Source organism: Polyodon spathula, chromosome 7 (genome assembly GCF_017654505.1).
Source record: "Polyodon spathula isolate WHYD16114869_AA chromosome 7, ASM1765450v1, whole genome shotgun sequence".
NCBI lineage: Eukaryota > Metazoa > Chordata > Actinopteri > Acipenseriformes > Polyodontidae > Polyodon > Polyodon spathula.
The window spans coordinates 29,482,786-29,504,134 of record NC_054540.1 but is presented as its reverse complement, the minus strand read 5'-3'; the positions used below and the strand labels follow the sequence as shown (position 1 = coordinate 29,504,134).

The 21,349-nt window shown below is 36.4% G+C and overlaps 1 protein-coding gene across 3 annotated transcripts in view; it reads left to right on the top strand.

Annotated features, from left to right (window-relative positions):
- The first annotated feature begins 18,660 nt into the window (after positions 1 to 18,660).
- Positions 18,661 to 21,349, top strand: part of lrriq1 (leucine-rich repeats and IQ motif containing 1) — a 63,507-nt gene continuing 60,818 nt past the window's right edge. For all 3 annotated transcript variants that reach the window (XM_041255224.1, XM_041255226.1, XM_041255225.1), the window contains exons 1-4: positions 18,661 to 18,745; positions 19,540 to 19,691; positions 20,101 to 20,209; positions 21,112 to 21,206. In XM_041255224.1, coding sequence (XP_041111158.1) covers positions 19,554 to 19,691; positions 20,101 to 20,209; positions 21,112 to 21,206 — 342 coding nt within the window. In that variant the 5' untranslated portion in view covers positions 18,661 to 18,745; positions 19,540 to 19,553. The remainder of the gene's footprint in view (positions 18,746 to 19,539; positions 19,692 to 20,100; positions 20,210 to 21,111; positions 21,207 to 21,349) is intronic.

The window sequence follows — 21,349 nt, the reverse complement described above, 5'->3', positions numbered from 1 at the left end:
ACATTTTACCCTGCAGACTGATGCCTCCAAAGTAGGACCAGACACAGATCTTTCTCAAGAGGTAGAGGGCATGGGGCATTTGGTATCATACATTGGCAGGAAGCTGCTTGCGTGAGACTCAGACCAGGTATGCTGTAATCGAGAAGGAATGCCTAAAAAGGAACAAAAATGAACCAAAAGCAAGCTTGTGTGTCCCTCTCTTCCTGTGTGTGTGGGCATGGTCTCCTGCTTGCAGCTAGGCACCCTGCAGTATAGCGTAAAGTGCATATTGGTTAATCCGGCCCTGAAGCAATATTTAAACTATGGTGTTTCATCTATATTTGCATATTCCAAAATTGAAATGCAATAAATAATAATATTACTAATATTAGGTAGGGAAATTAGCACTCCTTTAACACTGCTCAATATTAGAAGTCTGCCTTTGCTTATCCTCTTCACCTGTATCTAGCCATACTCCACTACATTTAGAACTACAACCTTGGTGTTTCCACTCCAGTGTTAATACATGCTACCAACAGTAATGGCAGTTGGTGGAGGGTGTTCATTTGGTGTCAATAGGTATTGAAATGCTTTAATAATCACTAAAGAATACTTAACTGAATATCAAAGTCCTTCTCTAGAACTCTTTTGATAGCTTTAGACAAGTGGTGACACTGTTGAATAAAAGGAAAAGAATGTTGAAGGTCAAAGGTAAAAGCCAATATTGTGTTTCACCCAATGTTTAAATATAAAATATCAGGCTTAAAGAGCATGGAAAGCAAGAGAGAACAGGTGGGTTTTGAGAGTTGATTTAAAGCAAGCGACGGTGGGTGCATCACGCACCAAAGCTGGGATAGAGTTTCAAAGAGTCAGAGCCATGAAGCTAAATAAGTGCTGTCCAAGTGTGGTGCACTTTTGCTTGGTGATAACAAGCAGGCCAGAGTCAGAGGACCTCAGATTGCAGGCAGGGACATAGCGAGATAGCAGGTTGAGGAAATACTCGGGACCTGTGTGATAAAGAGCTTTCTAGGTGAGCAAGATGGTTTTGAACATAATCCTGAACTTTATAGATAGCCAGTGCAGCTGGGAAAGACTGGGGGTGATGTGATCACAAGTTTTACATCTGGTAAGGATCCTGGCAGCAGTATTCTGAACTAGCAGCAGTCAGTTTATGGTGCGTGCCGGGAGGCCACCATATAGAGAGTTGCAGTAGTCGAGTCGAGAGGAGACAAATGCATGACAAAGTAACTCCGCATCTGGAAGGGAAAGGTAGGGACGGACTTTGGAGATGTTTCAAAGATGATAGAAGGAAGATTTGACCACGGAGATGTGGGCATCAAAGGAGAGGTTGTTGTCAAGAAGTACACCAAGACTTCGTACTGTGGGGGAAGGCAGCAGCAGACAGTTTCTGAGGTTCAGGGCAGCTATATTTGAGATTCTTAAGCAGCAGGAACAAAGCCAGAGTCCACGCACAGGTTGAGAGTGTGCATAATGGAGGGAGCAAGATTAGAAGCACAGAGATGGACAAGGTTAGTCTGCCAGGGGTCCAGGGGGCACGTGGCAGTAGTTGATTTCAACAGTAAGCCAGAAACATCAGCAATGGAGAGAGTGGAGAAGGAGGAGAGGGCAGGACCAGCAACTGAAGGAGCGTCAAGGTGGTCAAGTAGTACACTGGGTTTGTGGTGAGCGAGCGTAGAATAGAAAGAGGAGAAATCATGACAAGTAAAAGAGGAGGATGGACGGAAGTTGGATCTGTCGGTGGCTGGATGTAGGATTTGGTCAATGGTCTTAAAGAGAACAATGGGTTTACTGTGTCCCATAGTTATGATTTCAAAGAGGTATTTCACCCTGGCAGTGGCAAGCGCACGTCTGTAGCTTGCGAGATGGTCGGTCCAGATCTCTCTGTGAACTGTTAGTCGAGACAACCTCCACTTGCGATCGAGCTTGCAGCAGGCAGGTTTAAGCAGTCGAAGTTCAAGGGTGTACCATAGGCAGTTTCAATCTTTCTTGACGGTTCTGGTTGTAAGCAGGGCAACAGTGTCAATGATGAGTAAGGGTGGTAGTGCAGAGGGTCACAGCATCATCAACTGAGGACGGGAGAGCACCAGTTAAAGGGGATACTGAGACACATTACTGAGAGTTTCAGAGAATTCAACAGAATGAGACAACTGTATCAGTAGCGGAGGAAGGAGCAGATTAATTTTAGCAGTGATTAAGAAATGGTGTGAGAGACAGACAACTGAGACAGAGAGATTGGAGGCATCAAGGCTCTTGGTGATGAGCAGATCCAGGGTGTGTGCTCGGGTGGGAGCGGGGACGTTGACAGATTGAAAAAGTCCAAGACTGTCCAGAAGTGTGTCACTAAGGGGGAGGAAGGCAAGTCAACATGAATGCTGAAGTCACCAAGGAGTAGGATTTTGTCAGTAGAAGTGCAGACGAGGGAGAGGAGTTCTGAAAACTCTGCAATAAAAGCAGAGTTGCTTTTAGGTGGACGGTAGATAACAGCAAGGGTGAGGCGCATGGGAGAAGGGAGCTTGATGGCGAGATGCTCAAATGAAGAAAAGGCAGGCAAAGAAAGAACTGAGGAAGCGAGCACAGAATTAGCAATAACAGCAGTGCCCCCGCTTCGGCCCGTGAGACAAGGTTTGTCAAAGAGGGAATAGCCCTTTGGAGTGGTTAGATGCATCATGTCGTTCACAGAGTGCCACGTTTCACTAAGACAAAGAAAATCAAGATTGGTATCAGTTATAAGTTCACTGAGAAGCAGAGATTTGTTAGTCAGGGAACAACAGTTGAAAAAGGAGATTTTCAAGTTTGTAGCAACAGCGTAGGGGGAGAAGGAGTTAGTAAGGGTATGTTGAGCAGGTACTTACCAGTGTTCATTCTGGAAGTGGAGAACGAGTGAGCCCTCTTTGTCCAGGGGATCCAGACGTTAGGTGTCAAGGTAGGAATGAGGCCTCTAGTAGCCATTTGGAGGGGTTTGGAAAAGGTCCTCACTCAGCCTGCCACAGCTCAGACTGCCTTTGGACTTCTGGCCCTTCGACTGGCTGGTGCTTAGAATGGCTGGTGTTCTAAGACACTGATTGTCAATTTATACTATCCTGTCAGCCTGGATATACTTTTCTACACAAGTTTCTAATCAGCCTCCTAATTCAACACAGCCCAACACACAAAGAAAATCTAAATTACTATTTATATGTGCAGCCTGATTTACCTTAACAATTAACAATTTAACTAGTTAATGAACTGTAATTCCCAATTTCAATGTTGTTTTTCACCAGCGGCTGGAAACACATACCTCTGCAGTTACTCACAAATGCATTGATAGCACATAATTCATATGTAACGCTTGGCTATCTATCAGTAAGATTGTATTACAGTTGAATTTGTAAACGACAATGTTCTTCATAAAAAATGCACTGAGAACTTGCAATAAAGCCAGCAAGGAAGCCATTTATAACCTATAAAACTATTGGCAACAACTTTTAAATTAGTATTTTTCTGTTATGCAGTTGTTACAAGGACATGCAGTAATATCACATGTACAATCCTCATTAGTAGATATTTTTATGAACTTCACAATAAGCAGACCAATTAAATGTGCAAGAGCCTCAGCTGGTCTAATTTATGTCTGCATCAGATGGAAAGGAACATCACTGGTTTTAACTAGTTTTGTCCCATTTGGTCACAGTGGCCTATGGAAACAAGGCAATAATTTTTCACTTTAAGATACACCATGAATATTCTCATCTGTTGGTGCATGGGTTTTGTGTTACCTGGAGTAGAAAAGTGAACATGAAAGATCCTGATTAGAAATTACAAGATTTTAAACCCATGGCTATAACTAATAATTTGTATTGAAACATTTTAATTTGAGATTCCTACATTCTTCTTTTTCAAGCAAGAGTCATTAGTGGGGAATTTATGAACAGGTAATCCTGTGATAATTCAAAACAGCTCAAAAGCAGCTAAATGAAAATATGTGTTAAAAAATAATGCTGTCCCATGGTTTATTTGCAATGTACTGGCTACTAGCCTGCTTTTTTATGAGGGATTTCCCACCTGGAGAAATATGTGTTTTTTATGGATAGTCTGTTAAAATACCACAAGATGTACTGCCTCAAGTGTTTAGTGAAACAAGCTCATAGTGGTTTTGTAGTTTTTGGCACAGTGAGTCATTGACCTGGCCATCACAACATTAGATACGAACCAAATGCGACTGGCATTAAACTTAAGAATGCAATTTCAAACAGAGTTGTGTTTTAAATGTATACCTAAACACTATAAATACTTTTAATTGAGGATTAGTATTGCTAAGCATTTCTTATGCATTTAGGCTAAATTCCAAAACTACTAATAACTCTTCTCTAAGATTAGGCTTTATGGTAGCCCATTCTCGGTTCTCAAACTATACAAGTCTTCATTATAGCAATTGGAGTCAACCAAAAACGTTTATTTTACCATCAGCCAAAATTTATGTTCCTCTGTGTTCCATAGCTCAAAGGGGTTTGTTGAGAGCCGAAGACTTCTGGAGATTTCCTCAAATTAGAAATTAGGTTTTCTTCCCCCCAGTGCTGTTAACAGTAGTCTAGTTAGCTTAAAATTCACTTTAGAAATTAAAGCACAATTAATTCAATTTCAAATGTGGTTTCATCTTTATTTTCTGTACCCACCGTGTGTCTACATTAGATTCCACCCCACTTTCATGGATGCACAATCTTTAGTTTTGTCAGGAGTGGGTCTTGAGTGTGCCCAGCACCCAAAAATGAAGGGGAAGTTGCTGTTTTAACTAGACACCTGACATAAAAAGTAGTGTTGCTATTACAGTGACTTAAATCTTAAGTACATTTATTTTTTGTACCCCCAGTGTGTCTACATTACATTTCACCCCACTTTCTATGTGTATATAAACTATAATTTTTGTGCTGAATACAGGACTTTTATTTTGATATCTTACCTGCGCTGAGCCTTTTTGAAAACTGAAGTAATCATCTTATTGTTGCTTATTGTTGCTAGCTTCATGGAACTCTGAAGACAGACCTACCTCAGTGCATTTGTGAAAACAAACATTTTCACACAAAATCGTATCAAAATAAAAGAAACAGCAACATCGAAAGCAAATCGAAGTACTTATTTTCCGATAAATAGTTTATTTATTTATTTATTATTTTTTTCGTGTTTGTGGGCCTTCCTGGCCATTCAAGCAATAGTGAACAGCCCCATCTTGTACCACATGACCAGGGTGCCTTGAATGGGGTTTTGTTTTTTTTTTTTTTTTTTTTTTTGCTTTGTTTTCTTTTGTACATTTTCAATGAATCAGGTTTTTTGGTTGCTTTTGGTTCCTTTTGTATATATGGCCATAATTCCTTTATTTTGTATCCAACTTGTTACATTTTTTTTCTGAAGTTCATTACATGTTGAAGTTTCATTGTGCACTGTTAGATTTGATATTTTTTTTACAAACAACAATAATTTTCTCTCTTGCACATGAATAAACTGCTTTTCAATGCAGTAACAGAGGTGAACTTGTGCCAGTACTCACCGGTACTCAGTACTGGGACTTATTTTAATGCCGGTGGTGTTATTTTCAGGTATGTGGTAAAAAGTGGTAAGCAGCACGTGCCTAAACAACTTCTGGTAAGAGAGAAGGGAACGCCCATTCAAATATGATACGCTATGCTGTTGCCATTTGGCTCAACAATAGCTACAGGGCAGTAACGGAAAAGACCGTGCTAGTATGAGCATGAATACTATCCAAACTTGGGGCTTGTTTGGACTGGGGCTGCTATTGACACAGTAAATCTACAGGCTTGGGCTGTCTGGCCTCTGTCTGGATTTAATACATTTGAACAATGGTTATGAACACCTTGCTTAATGACAATGGACCGATACCGTCTGTCACTAATAGGAGTGGACAAGGGTTGCTTATGGGGCTGTTTTAAGTTATTTAATCTGGCAGTGGTTCTTAGTGACCTGTGCAAGCTCGACTTTCCCAATTGACTTTAATAATGGCTAGTTAGAAATGTACCTTTTTTAGTGTTGAATGCTGTGCAGTGACACAGAACAGCATTATTTAGTTCAAGTGGGATTTTAAAATGAAGAGATCAAATGAAAAAAAAAGTTTCCACAAGAAAGTTGACTAGACTTTCAAGGTAATAATTTTGTATGTCTGAACATGTTCAAATGGTTGGAAAGAGTGGGATCAGGTGTAAACATTGTAATTTGCTGGTATCCTAATGCTAACTAAGCTGTTAATATGATTTATAACTATGTAACCACAATGAATAATGATAGTAGTTTTAAACAATAATGTCCAAATACTTGTTGGACAGTACCGGTCTTGTATTTCTTGTATTCAGGTTTGGACAAAGATTTGGGCCTGTTAGATAGGGGAGGTACAGCAATAACGGGTGAATAAGATTTGTATGTCAAAAAAAACCTGAAAATAACAACCCCAAATTAATTTTCAACGCTCCCTCTGGAATCAAGGGCAGTCGAATTTGCAAAGCCTGGATACACAGACCAGTAATTATTTGCACCTTACAGTATATGAAATTCTTTATGGGCTGGAGTTCTGATTCGTACAGATTACTGTGAAGCCGTAAATATTTACAAGCCTTTTATTATGTGTTTTTTGCATATAAAAAATAAAACACAAACATTTTTGGCACAAATTAAAATTCCACTATCAATACATACTATGTATATTGCAACAAGTCGCTAAAATTTCTGGAGCAAAATATGTTTTCTGGGTGTGATTCGTCAAATATTTTGGTTGCAAATATTTATGACTTTATAATATACCTAAAGTCCATATTATTATTATTATTATCATCACTGGGCTATTGTGGAGATTTCTGAGTGAATTTATTGGCAGGGAATCGGTTTGCAGTCATCGGATTCATGATTATATTGCATTATTGTTCTACCTAATTTCTCCGTGGATGAGGCACATGAGTGGAAGGAACTCCAGGATGCTCGTAGGCAGAGAAGTAGCAACTGGTTATGGTTGGGAAGGAAAGAAGCCGATTGGGGACTTCAGAAGAGAGGTAATGGAGAAAGTTAACATCAATGAAAAGGAATATATGGCTAAGGTAAGTAAACTGGGTTGGGTTGGGTAGGGGATGGAGGGGAGTGGTGCGCCTCAACAAAACACCGGAGACTGGAGGTGCCCACCTGATGGCCTCTGCAAGGTGCTAGGTAGGCCTCACTTTGGTTGATCCCTGGAGCTAGCATCGTTGCTGATGTGTGCTGATGCGCCAGGGAGACCGCAAAAAGGCCGACCCCTGGAGTGAGCAAATATAACACAACAATTGTAACAGAATGAAACCAGCAGGAACAAGTAGGAGAAGCTAAATGTGTTCTGAGTAGTTTCTTGCTTATTTATTTCCTAAATCTTTGCAGATTGAACCCTCTATCTATTTGTACTTCCAGGTGAAGAAAGTTAAAATGATTGTGTCACCAACAATGCAAAAAAAAAACCAACATATTTTATTGTATCAAAAGCAGTGCACAGCATTGGGGTTTGAACTGAATTGAAAAAATGCACCAAACAGTGTTATGTAAAAAACTGTTTTCTCACTCCAAAACTGCCCTTACACAGTGATATCGATTGCTTTAGCTACTGAAAACAAGATAACATAAGACAAAACCAAAGAAAGGAATAGGGATACTATATTTAGATGATCTAAGAAGCCTTCCATCTTTATCCTGAGACAGAACCAAGCATCATCCATCTCCATCCACCCACGTATATCTCCATAGCATAAAGCTTAATGCTGCATATGCAGCAGATGATAATCTCCAGCTCCAAAGGGCTTCACTATCACTGTACATCACTATCACTGTTACAGACGGTTCTTGGCATACTAATACAGGAAGCTTCAACCAAACATTTTTTTAGAAATGTATATCCCTGTAACACTTCTGGGTGCCACTTGAATCTATTTACACTATTTACAACAATAAGATGTTTTATCATTGGAACAAACACAACTCTTTCTCAATTATATACATCAATAACTGTATTTTATTTGAAATAAATTACATCAGCATTAACCAAGAAAATGTGTCATGTAATTTTCTTCAACATTTTACATTTTACAAGTCCCATCTACATCGCCTATTTTCAAGACTCCCGCCTTGATGTCATATAGAAGAGACAAGCATATAAATATGTGGTACACAGTTATATTCGTCCTTCTAGGGAACCTCCATAAATCTGGCCTGTATGGTAGAGTGGCAAGAAGGAAGCCATTACTCAAGAAGCCCACCTTGAATCCCGTTTGAAGTATGCAAAAAAAAAAAAAAAACACTCAGGAGATTCTGTAGCCATGTGGCAACAAGTTTTGTGATTTGACAAAACTAAAATGGAACTTTTTGGCCTAAATGCAAAGCGTTATGTTTGGCGCAAACCCAACACAGCGCATCACCCAAAGAACACCATCCCTACTGTGAAGCATGGTGGTGGCAGCATTATGGGGATGTTTCTTATTGGCAGGGACTGGGGCACTTGTCAGGATAGATAGGAAGATGAATGTAGCAAAGTACAGAAAAGTTCTTGAGGAAAACCTGCTGCCCTCTGCAAGAAAGCTGAAACTGAGAAGGAAGTTCACCTGTCCGCATGACAATGACCCAAAGCACACAGCCAAAGCTACACTGGAGTGGCTAAAGAACAAAAAGGTAAATGTTCTTGAGTGGCCCAGTCAGAGGCCCTACCTAAATTCAATTAAAAATGTGTGGCATGACTTGAAGACTGCTGTCCATCAACACTCCCAAGGAACTTTATAGAGCCTGAATTGTTTTGTAAAGAAGAATGGTCAAATATTGACAAATCTAGGTGTGCAAAGTTGGTAGAGACCTACCCCAACAGATTCACAGCTGTAATTGCTTCCAAAGTTGCTTCCACCAAATATTAAGTCAGGGGGGTGGAGACTTATCCAATTATGATCTTTCAGTTTTATGTTATATATATATATATATATATATATATATATATATATATATATATATATATATATATATTCATATAAGTCTTTCAGAAAGTCTTTCAACTCAAATCAAATTACTTTGTCTTATTGGTGACCAACACCCCCATTTAAAATTTTAGAACAGACATAAATAAACAACAAATGTACTGTACTTAAAAAGTTCAATGTTAGTTCACACTTAAACTAATATGCCTGTTGGACTGTGAAATGTATACAAGAACTTTTGAATTGAACTGCCTTATAAATTACCTTTAAATAAAAAGAAATACTACTATTATTAAAAAGCAGGTCATAGTCACTGTTTAGCTTTAATAAAATGTGTTATTCAGTGGTTTATAGAGACAGAGTACGGTATAATGCTGGATCGTAATCAACTCTTATGAAGGAGTTAGACCAAAGCTCTGCCTTTAAAGATTATAATGATGCTGTTATATTGGGACTGGTGACTTGCTATGATTCCCAAAGTGTTCTCTTCTTCATCAGTCCTTGCGTGGCCTGTGTTACATTGTATGCCTTCTCCCAATATTTTTAAACAAACACAGCGCAAGTACAAACTGGAAGACCTAGACAGGAGAACATATTTAATATACAGTACATTCATATTATGAAACAATCTCATCATTTACTGTTGCTTTATGTCCAGTAGTCATTTTTTTTTTTGTTTGCTTTTCTATGTGCGATAGATTCATCTTTAACAGTTCAAAAGATTTAGAACTACTATACAGATAGTATCCTAGACTCAACATACAGTACAATCACAAGGATAAAAGGAGTTACATAATCCCTATCAAAACTGATAGGGTTTAACAATAGCAAGTAGAGCAACTTTTTTTTTGTTTGGTTTTAAAATATAGCTGAAACCTTTTAAAATGACACACGCTTCAAAACATGCGATTCAACAGATATATTTCGTTTGTGACAAAAATAAAATGGAGTTTCAATCCTCATTTTTGTCTCTTAGGGAATCAAAAAAAATGTTAGCATTGGTTAGCTCTTTACCTGTATGACAGCAAGTCCAAAGTCAATGATTAAAATTGACAAGATGTTGCTTGACAGCCAGTCTTCAATTAAAGCTCCACAGGCCTATGTATGAAATAATAAAGACATATACAAATATAAAGTTTGCATCAGTTGCATTTTTGTGAAGATGGTATTTTTATATATGTATGCAATTTGTCCCCTCACTGGGATAGACTGCCACCTCCAACTACACTCAATGGCAATGCAGTGACGCTGCATTGGTCCTCTATTTAGGGTCAGTGGTAGTAAGGGCTAATACAATGGTGATACAGATGTAACAGGGTGGATTTATTTGTAAGCACGTTTGATTTGAATTTTCACTTATACATATTTATATTACTTTAGTTTATTATTTGTTAATTTACGTTTTATTTTTTTTTATAATTTAGCACCTTATTTCTGTGTATGTATGTCCTTCCTCCCCCTGGATATTTGCTGAAATGTATATTTCCTTTTAAGACGAACCAGCAGTAGGTGTGTTGTGGGAAAAGCCTGTTCTCCAGGGAGTGTGGTAGTCCTCAGTGATTGGGTGATTTTAGCAATGTGTGCTGTAACTTCCTTTATTCCTTCTTTTAAAAGCTGGCCGGGAAAAGATTCGAGGGATTCGCCTTTTTGTTTTAGACTCGCCCTGGGAGTCACGGTTGGAGCGGATGGTTGCAGAGAATCAAATGAGCTATTAAGAGGTAATGTTATCGCTGCACTGGAAAGCACGCGTTTGCGAGATATTGTGCATTTTGGGTATCCATAGCGGTGAGATGTGTGTAGCAGACTCTTTTTCTGATGAACTCGGTTTTGGAAGAAAGCTCAGCTGCAATCAATGACTCCAAGGGCAAGCCTATCTGCTTGTCATCCCTTTTATGTTGAGCACTGTTTGTTTCGTTTGTTTTTGTCCGTGTTTAATTTGGGAACCTCTGGTCTGTGCTAGTGCTGTGTGCGTGTGTGTGGCTATATCTGTTTGAATACTTGTGGAATAAAAAATAATGTAAACTTTACTATAAACGAGTTGCTGTTACTGAAATTATGTAACTGTTTTGATGCCTGAGAAAGAATGATGTGTTATCGTTTTAAAGTAAATTGTTGGCTGGAAATGTATAATATATGAGAACTGAAACAATGTTGTCTTTTAAATAAATGTATGATTATTTTGCATCCCTGGCATTTGTACAGTGTGTTCTCCTCTGGCCCAAATAAGAGAACCTGGTACTGCCTTATTTATATATATATATATATATATATATATATATATATATATATATATATATATATATATATATATATATATATATATTTTTTATTTCTGGGGTGGGGTGCAATTCCCCAGTGGCGTAGTCAGTCTATAATGTTCTATAAATTAGTCTCCCATTTCTATAACTGAGTAGGTGTTACACAGTACTGGATGTAAACAGTTAACTGTATAAGTTGAATAGACGTCACTGAATTGAGTTTGGAAAGGGACCTACTAGACCTGTAAAAGTGTACAAATATTCAGCAATAAAAATAAGAAAGAACAAGAATCTCAGTGACTTCACAAAAGGGCAGGAACGTGAATCATCGCTTGACGCAGTGATGTGCTCCATTTCAAGAGACCTTCAAAAAGATCTTCAGGACAAGGACAAGATCTACAGTACTGGGAGATGGAATGCATGTTGTAGGTTTGTAAGAACATTCTTTAAACTTGAATTATAAATATTATATTCCTTACCTTGTCATAGACACTTTTATCTTGTGACGGATGGCAAAATAGCTTATCATCTGAACTAGTTCCATTGAAGCACGAACAAGGATAAACACCACTGATGTTAACATAGTCATTGCTTAGCCAGTCGGTGAAGTTGACTTTTCCACAGCATTTAAGCTAGGATAAAAAAAAGATATTCTGCAATGATTAACAACACATTATTAATTATGTAAATGTGGTGTGTATTTAAATCCCACATTTTTTGACTTACACTTTTCTGCACTACATCCAGAAGTTTCCAGTCATGTTTGTCATCATCAGTGCCATTTTGACTCCCATATCCCTTTATCATTTCAGTAACCTTCTTATCCATAAAGGTTTTAATCTAGAACAAAAAGAGATATAATAAGATACATTTTTCCATAATGAATTGCAGTACGTCAATTTTAACAAGTCAGACTAGAATACATTAGTTAATTATTTGTGATGTTTGTTTTGGGTATGGGAGAGCCCTCATGTCTCACATCTGCACCATGAAACCAGTCTGTATCTCAGTTATGCTTTTCAAATATCATACTGGGTCTTCAGCGGTTCCATATGCAGTCTACAGCTCAATCTCGATTGCTATTTATAAAATATTTCATCAACATACAATATTTCCCCAGCAGTATAATATATTAAAACGAGAGTGTAAGACGGATATATATATATATTATATATATATATATATATTATATATATATATATATATTGTGTGTGTGTGTGTGTGTGTGTGTGTGTGTGTGTGTGTGTGTGTATATATATATATATATATATGTCTGCAGTCCAGAAATGTGAAACCACATTAGACGCTCATTAGGTAAATTCCATAACCAGCTCGATGGAGATGGGAGAGATCAAGTTCGGCCACCCCACAGTCTTAACTTGGGAATCAATTTGGTGTTGATCTGCTGCTGTTGGAAATTAACTAGTCCCAGTGGCATGTGGAAATGTGACTATAGACACTGCATTCACAAATAGACCTGTTGGCAGTGCAAGAAGGAGGCTCCCCAAATAATGTATCTCACTCCTGAAACATACTGAATGTTAAGGGGCTAATGGGCTTTTAATTGCTTAGTTAATAAGTATGTCAGTAACATTCATCCTCTGCCATGGCTGTAAATAGGAATTATTAGTATGATTAAAAAGTAGATGACCATGACATACTGTATCAACAGAATTAGGGATTCAAGGAAACACAGCAGTAGGGATTCAAGGAAACACATGTACATGGATTAGGGAGTGGTTAACACGTAGAAAACAGAAAGTACTGATTAGAGGAGAAACCTCAGAATGGAGTGTTGTAACCAGTAGAGTACCACAGGGATCAGTATAAGGTCCTCTGCTACTCCTACTCTACATTAATGATTTAGATTCTGGTATAGTAAGCAAACTTGTTAAATTCGCAGACGACACAAAAATAGGAGGAGTGGCAAACACTGTTGCAGCAGCAAAGGTCATTCAAAATCATCTAGACAAGATTCAGAACTGGGCAGACACATGGCAAATGACATTTAATTGAGAAAAGTGTAAGGTACTGCACACAGGAAATAAAAATGTGCATTATAAATATCATATGGGAGATACTGAAATTAAAGAAGGAATCTATGAAAAGGACCTAGGAGTTTTTGTTGACTCAGAAATGTCTTCATCAAGACAATGTGGGGAAGCTATAAAAAAGGCCAAGATGATGCTTGGATACATTGTGAAAAGTGTTGAATTTAAATCAAGGGAAGTAATGTTAAAACTGTACAATGCATTAGTAAGACCTCATCTTGAATATCAGTTCTGGTCACCTCGCTACAAAAAGGATATTGCTGCTCTAGAAAGAGTGCACAGAAGAACGAGGCATGTCATATGCCGACAGGATAAAATAATTTAATCTATTCAGTCTTGAACAAAGAAGACTACGTGGTGACCTAATTCAAACATGGCTGCACCATTCAGAGTAAGCAATTGCAATATATCTCATGTGTTTACTTTACTTACTTCACCTTTGCTCACTAGCAATGTAACCGTTACAAACATATGAGCAGCAAGTATTATAAGCAGGCATCCCATATACTGCAAAAAAACAAACACAGAAATTATTTTTACAATCTTTGCTACATCTTTTTACGGAGAAATATGACTGAATGAATTGACCTTTTTCATTTTACAATTTTTAGCATTTGCTCAAGCTGTGCAACACTTTCTGTATAATTTAAGACCAGCAAGATGCTGGTTATCATTTTGAAAAAGTCAACAGTGTCATTAATAATATAAAACAAAAAATACATCTTCGCATTTAATTAATGACATATCATTTAAAAACTGTCCAGGCTAATTTCACAACTGTATACAACTTATTCCCTGCTTTATTTATTACTAAATGGAAAACCTTCCTGAATAAAAGGCAAGGGTCATTGAAAGTGAGCATGAAGAATTCACCTTACGTCACCTTACCAATATTATTAGACATCTGATTTCCTTGTATGCTCCCAGGCATCCCATGAAGCAAACCAGTACAACGACAAACCCAATAGCGATAAGAACATATGATACATATTCTGCTGATTGAATTTGTTCATCAGCAGTACCTAAAAAATTAATTGAAAAATTAAAAATTGCTTACACATGTTTTACTCTGTTGAAAGTTTACTGTGATATCAAATTTAAATTATGCTACTTGGGACAGTATGTATCGAAAACATGGTCAAACACATGGAACATAATAATTATTATCAATGTAATGAATTATCATAGTCATTTGTGAAAAGAAGGCTTCAGACTTGGGGAAGGACAGATCACCTCAAACACTACTACACATACTCGAATTCATTATCAAATTGACACTTTTACATGTAGCCTAAAAAAAATCACGCTACAGGCCACTTTTCGTGTTTATCAGCTGTAACAACCAGTACTAACATATTAACCTGTATAGTCTCCACATTTCTAATGTATATTTTACACTAAGAAATGCACGTTGTGTTTGATTAAAAAAAAACAAAAAAACAATACAAACAAAAAACAAAACAAAACAGGGTTAATTAATATGAACTGTAAAAGGTTACTACAGTATCATCAGTTTATAATCCCTAAGTAGGGATCAGATGTTTGCTATACATTTTTAACTGAACTCTTATTTTTAGTTTATACAGTATGTACAGATCTCTCTCTCTCTCTCTCTCTCTCTCTCTCTCTCTCTCTCTCTCTCTCTCTCTCTCTCTCTCTCTCTCTCTCTCCTCAATATATATGCTTTTTTTAATATAAGGAATTGTATATACAGTAAATACCTTCTATTAATTTTATTAATTAGTCATTTTGAAAACAATCTTGTCTAGTAGTGTATTTGAATGATCTGCCTCTGAAACCATGTAAAATACAAGGGTGGGCTGCATTTATTTATTAAAAGGCAAGGGAATTTTATTTAGATCTTGTATCAGTTTATTATAGCCCATGGAGTATCAGCTGGGTTAATGTCAAGATCCATATCCTCCTTCTCCCACTTTAAGTGTAATACCAAAACCGTCAGTATCATGAATAATGTTACGATTACTGTGGATGCTACTGGTCTGTGTACTTACGGAGTGCAGCAATGAACGTGTTGCTATCAAACAGAATCCACACCCCACAACCCAGAAGAATAACTCCTAGAATCTGAAAGTATAATTCAGTGGCTAATTATTCATACAATACTCTATTTTCTGAAGTTTAACAAAATATAATATGAATATATTATGAAAAGTTAAGACTTACCAGGAAAACACCATTGAAAAGCATTAGAAAGTATCTGAGGATGTGAATTCTGTCTTGGACGTTCATTTTGTTGACACTGTGGTATTCAGTTGTCTGCAATTGTAAAACACATTACATTACAAATCCCTTGTTTAGTTGGTGAGTGGACTAAAGGACTGTGGTAAACAGGACTGTTAGTAGGCTCTCATTGGCTACATGTTTTCTGAGGAACAATTGAGTTAAATGTATGACATTGGGGACCCTTGAAGAACAGACTTGTCTGAAAGATTATGTTTAGCATAATGGTTATGTATTCTGTGAGTGTGGTTTAAACATCTTCCTGATTTAAAACAAAAAAAGAAATGTAAATCTGTGCTTGTCTTGGAGTCCTTGTGGTCCTTCTCCCTATCGGCAGTGTCACGTATTTCCGGAAACAAAAATATATACTACTAAACACAAGTATACAAGTACACATGTATAGGTAAAGCAAGAACAATATTTAATACTTACCACAAATGTTTCTGCCTGGCTGGTTAAGGAAAATTTGCTCTGTCAAGTTGGCTGTCTTGTGTTGTATGCTACAGCTGTTTTTTGTATGTCTACAACAAGGAAGTCCCCTTGTTCCAAAGTGCAAACTTGCTTTCCTCATTCTCACTGAGAATATGTTTAGGCTCCAGTTATTCTTTAATAGTTTATGATCCTTGAAGTTATAGAAACGCTTATTAACAGCAACCACTTCCTTGTAGTGTGTGTGTGTCTGGTGCTAGAAAAGGTCCTTATAAATGTACGCCAAAATGAACTGTTAAATGCAGGATGTGTGAAGCATTATTAAAGGATAGTAAAACACAGTGAAAATATGCCAACACACAGACAAGCATGTGAATCACTGGGATGGTAAAGCATGGTAAAACCCATAGATAATCCTGGTACCACTTAAAAAAAAAAAAATATATATATATATATATATATATATATATATATATATATATATATATGCATACTGTATTGTGATGTGACATCCTTCAAAGCCATAGTGTCAGTATACTGCAGTGGAAATGAAAACTCATGCCACGGGTAAAAGAAGCTCAGACAGAGTATGATCCACATTGGGAACAACATTTATTCAACAGGGGGGATACACTATGTAACACAACTTTTGTTCCTGGGTAGTAAGTGTTATTTTCTAATTGCTTATGCCTCAAAAGTATAGAAAATGGCTATTATTCCCCACAAACTTTGCTTTTGTGACCAGGACAGTGCTATTTTGAAATTGACCTATTTCCAATGAGAAAACGGGTCTTTTCGTTTACATAAAGTCAGAGAAAAACAACATATGAATCCAAATTAACATGTATTTATACTAAAGTAATGCAAAAATGACTACAGTAGATTTAGAAGTGAGTAGTTTTTCGACATTTACGATTATACTGTAAATCACTTTCACAAATCAGCCCCCAAATGTAGTCTCCCATCATGTTCTCGTTATACTGTCCTTGGTAGCGACGTTCAAAGTCCAGTATATCCTGGTGGAAGCGCTCGCCTTGCTCCTCCGAGTACGCTCCCATGTTCTCCTTGAATTTATCAAGGAGCATCAAGGATATAGACTTTGAGGGACATCCTACAGCCCATTGTGCCGTAGTTCTTCACCAGATTCTCAACCAGCTCCACATAGTTTTCGGCTTTGTGATTGCCCAGGAAGCCCTGAACCACTGCGACAAAGCTGTTCCAAGCCGCTTTCTCCTTACTAGCGAGCTTCTTGTGGAATTCATTGCACTCCAGGATCTTCTTTATCTGTGGTCCGACGAAGACACCGGCTTTGACCTTTGCCTCAGACAGCTTAGGGAAGAAGTCTTGAAGGTACTTGAAGGCTGCCGACTCCTTATCTAGAGCTCTGACAAATTGTTTCATAAGGCCCAATTTGATGTGCAGTGGTGGCATCAGCACCTTCCGGGGGTCCACCAGTGGCTCCCACTTGACGTTGTTCCTCCCCACAGAGAACTCGGTCCGCTGTGGCCAGTCCCGCCTGTGGTAGTGCGCCTTGGTGTCCCTGCTGTCCCAAAGGCAAAGATAGCAGGGAAACTTGGTAAAACCGCCTTGGAGACCCATCAGGAATGCCACCATTGCAGCCTCTTGATGCCATCTCAGAAAAATGCAGATATGTATCCACTTAGGCAGCTGGAACTAAACTGAACTGGTGGGCTTAAGGCCCCTGTATTTATACTACTATTTATGGAAATTACTGGAAAGTTCTAGAAGTTACTCCAAATTTACTCAGCACTGAATCTATCTGGAATGTTCTGGAAAATAGGTAAATTTCAAAATATCACTGTCCTGGTCACAAAAGCAAAGTCTGTGGGGAATAATAGCCATTTTCTATACGCATATATATAAGCAATTAGGAAATAACACTTACTACCCAGGAACCAAAAAAAAAAAAAAAAAAAAAAATTGTTACACGGTGATATCAGTGTGCGTGCAGTAAATTGCGACATCTGTTGGTGAAAGAAAGAACTGCAGCCAGGTGAGCAGGTGAATCTCGTAATTTATTCTCGGTAAGATTTGATGCAGGAGTCCAAATGTCAAAGTGCTTATTTATTTGTAGGCCAGACTTGTGTTTATGGCGCGATTGACGAAATGAGCCAGAGGACAACGAATAAATAATTAGTATCAACATGCAGCTTTCATAAGTAAGAATCTGCACCATACATTTTAACTAAGACCAAAACAACCATTTTGTAGCGCTGACTACAAGTCCATTGCAATACGTCTTGTTTAAACAATATACAAATGCAATATTCTTTCAACAAATCTATTTTACAGCAAGATTTTTTTGTTTCTGTTATATATATATATATATATATATATATATATATATATATATATATATATATATATATATATATATAATATATTGTAATAAGTAAGACTTGACAAAAATTTTTACAGTCTTTGAATTAATTAATCAGTTTTGTCAATATTTAATAATAATATTATAATATATTATTATTATAATAATATAATAATAATAATAATAATACATACATACAATTATTTATCCACCTAATGAGTTAAAGCTATGTGAATAGCAAACACAGTTCCACTGTTTACGAATTGCTTTATGCTGTTACGGAAACATTTTTGCTCTGTTCTGTTACTAAATTTGTCCCTCGTTATTTTCCATAGACTCTTCCATACCCGGGTTACTATGGTTACCACAGAAACAAAGGCGCCGAGTGAAAGATGTAATGGATTCTCATGCTGACGAATTTACTACACAAGTACCATTTCCTTGCTGAAATTTTTTTTTAAACGTGATAACGTAAGGATTATTTTGTTGTTGTTGTTGTTTACTAGTTTCAGTTCACTTCTTAAAGCTGTTGATTTCTTTAATGCTGTTCTTTTAACAACTCGGAGTCCAACGCCATGGTATACGTACGTACAGAGTTCACGGTGTTGTTGTTATTATATTGCGATGTGATTTTATATCTTACTCTTATACAAGACACGGTAATTGTATCGTATTAATGTAAGTAATATCAGGTCTTCATGTCAGATATGTAGAGTTTAACTGATAATTTATAACAGTAAATATTATACCTTATATGCATTTCTTTATGTGGTTATATTAACAAATAATAAAAAATACACATCTGATATAGTAAATCATTTAATATGCACACTCACAATAGTCTTTTGTATTTTACAGCAGCAGAGTCGTGCAGTAAGCCCATCTCGTGTGCTTACTCAAAAATAAAATCAGTAGTGACTGTTAATCACACATCTCATTAGTTTAACTTCTGCACTTGCCAAAGTGTAGGCAATTTCGAACGGTTCAAAGTATTAAATAATTATATATATATATATAATGTATATATATAGATATATAATATATATATATATATTATATCTATATATTTTACTCCAATCACTAATATATATTTATTATGATTATTATTATTATTATTATTATTATTATTATTATTGTGTACACTGTTATGAATTGTTTGTAAAAATTAAAGGAAGCACCCACAAAGTGGGGCTTAAATAAACTTGCATATGACATTGAAAGAAGGAAGTGGCTTTCACAGCACTCTTCAAAACCTTTTTTTGCAGGTTATAGGTAGACAATGGATGTGGACCAATCAGTCGAAGAAGCCATTCAACAAGAGTTAAACACAATCTTCATAAGTTCTTTAGATGCTGAAGAACTGGAAAGCTATGAAGAAGATGAAGAAGAAATTATTTTTGAAGATGAAACAGAAAGAGTATTTATGAAATATCACTGCATTTCCATTCCAACTGAAAACATCTATACAGTCTGTATTTTTGGTTCCTGTGGCCATTTTACCGACAGGAGTTATTAAACATTTAATTTATTTCTTAACCTTTAGGCTATATTTGAAATAAAATGCCATAATTGTTCATCACATCAGCCCTATACAAATTTAATTCACAATATAATGGTCTTTGATACAGTACTCAACATACATCATTATGTGTCTCAGATATCAAATATTTCTATACTGTAGGACAAACAAGTCTTAAATTTTTCCTGTGGTGTACAGTTTAAAAAAAGAAGAAAACAGCTACTGAGAGTAATATGATGTTTTTAAAAGATGCATTAAACAGATTTTGTTCTAGGTTAACATGTAATGTTATACTTTATGTATCTAGGTCCCTGATGAATTGCCTCTATCAGTGGTTTCATGTTTGGAATTAGCAAAGAACAGAATCCACATGGCTGAACAGCTTATTCTACAGGACTTGGAGGACAGCCAGTTTAGTAAGTTATATAAAGCCACGGTAATGTAAAATGTGCCTGATTTAGATACCACTATACTATAGATTAATGGATCTGGCCAATTGTGAACTCAAGGTTATAACAATGCATGCAAGTCTCTTTAGTGTATTTGTTTGAGAAATTGTAATAATTCAAATTGCAGTAGTATTTGATCTGTTGCTGTAGAGATTGTTTAGATTGGCAACAAAGCACACTTAAGAACAAGTCAAAGTGAAATAAACACAGGACTATTCTTTATGATAGTGTAAAGTAAAAACAAAAGAAGCTGTCATCCTTCAGTAAGGTTTGTCACATACACATTGCAACTGACACACAATCCCCTTGTATGCAGTTGTTAAAAAGGGATCTGTAAAATGACTTGCCTTTGTAAGTAAATGAAAAACCAAAAGTTCATGATTATATATTTTTCCTTTAATGTATTTCTTGTAGGTCTACTTGACATGATTTCTACATACTTTACATTATGGTTAATTATGTTCTTAAAACAAGTTTTTTTTTTCTTTTTTCTTCTTCTTCACTGCATTTTAGTTAAATGGTTTTGGGACTCTTTTTCAAGCCTTCTATGATCATACTAATACATTTATACACAATATATGCTAAGATGTTTAATGTAAGAAAGGAACACATTTGATCAGAACAGCAGCAGTAAGCTCTGTTGCTGTTTAGGTCATTAAAAAGGGCCCACTGGGTTATTTATTTATTTTAAATACTTTGTAATTCTAAACATGTGAGATAATTTCCTTATTTAGTTTTTATCTTTACACCAGAAAAACTATATACGTAAATGTAGACTTTTTTCATTCATACATTTTTGGATCAGAAAAGACTTACACATAAGCACTGAAATCATTAATATTTGCTAACTAATTTAAATTTTCTTCCAGATGGTCTTTACGATGTGGCTCCATATAATGATTCAGATTATTTGGTTGAACTAGCTTCTGAATATAATGAAGATCCTGTGAAGTTCAAGGAGCGAGTATGTCATTTTTACTATTAATACTAATTTATAATGAAAACTTAACATTAGTTTTAATTTGTAATAATACTTGGAATGTAAAAAGTAACAAATATGTGTGAATCAATAAAATTAGGAGCTTGAAATCAAGGACTTAAAATAAT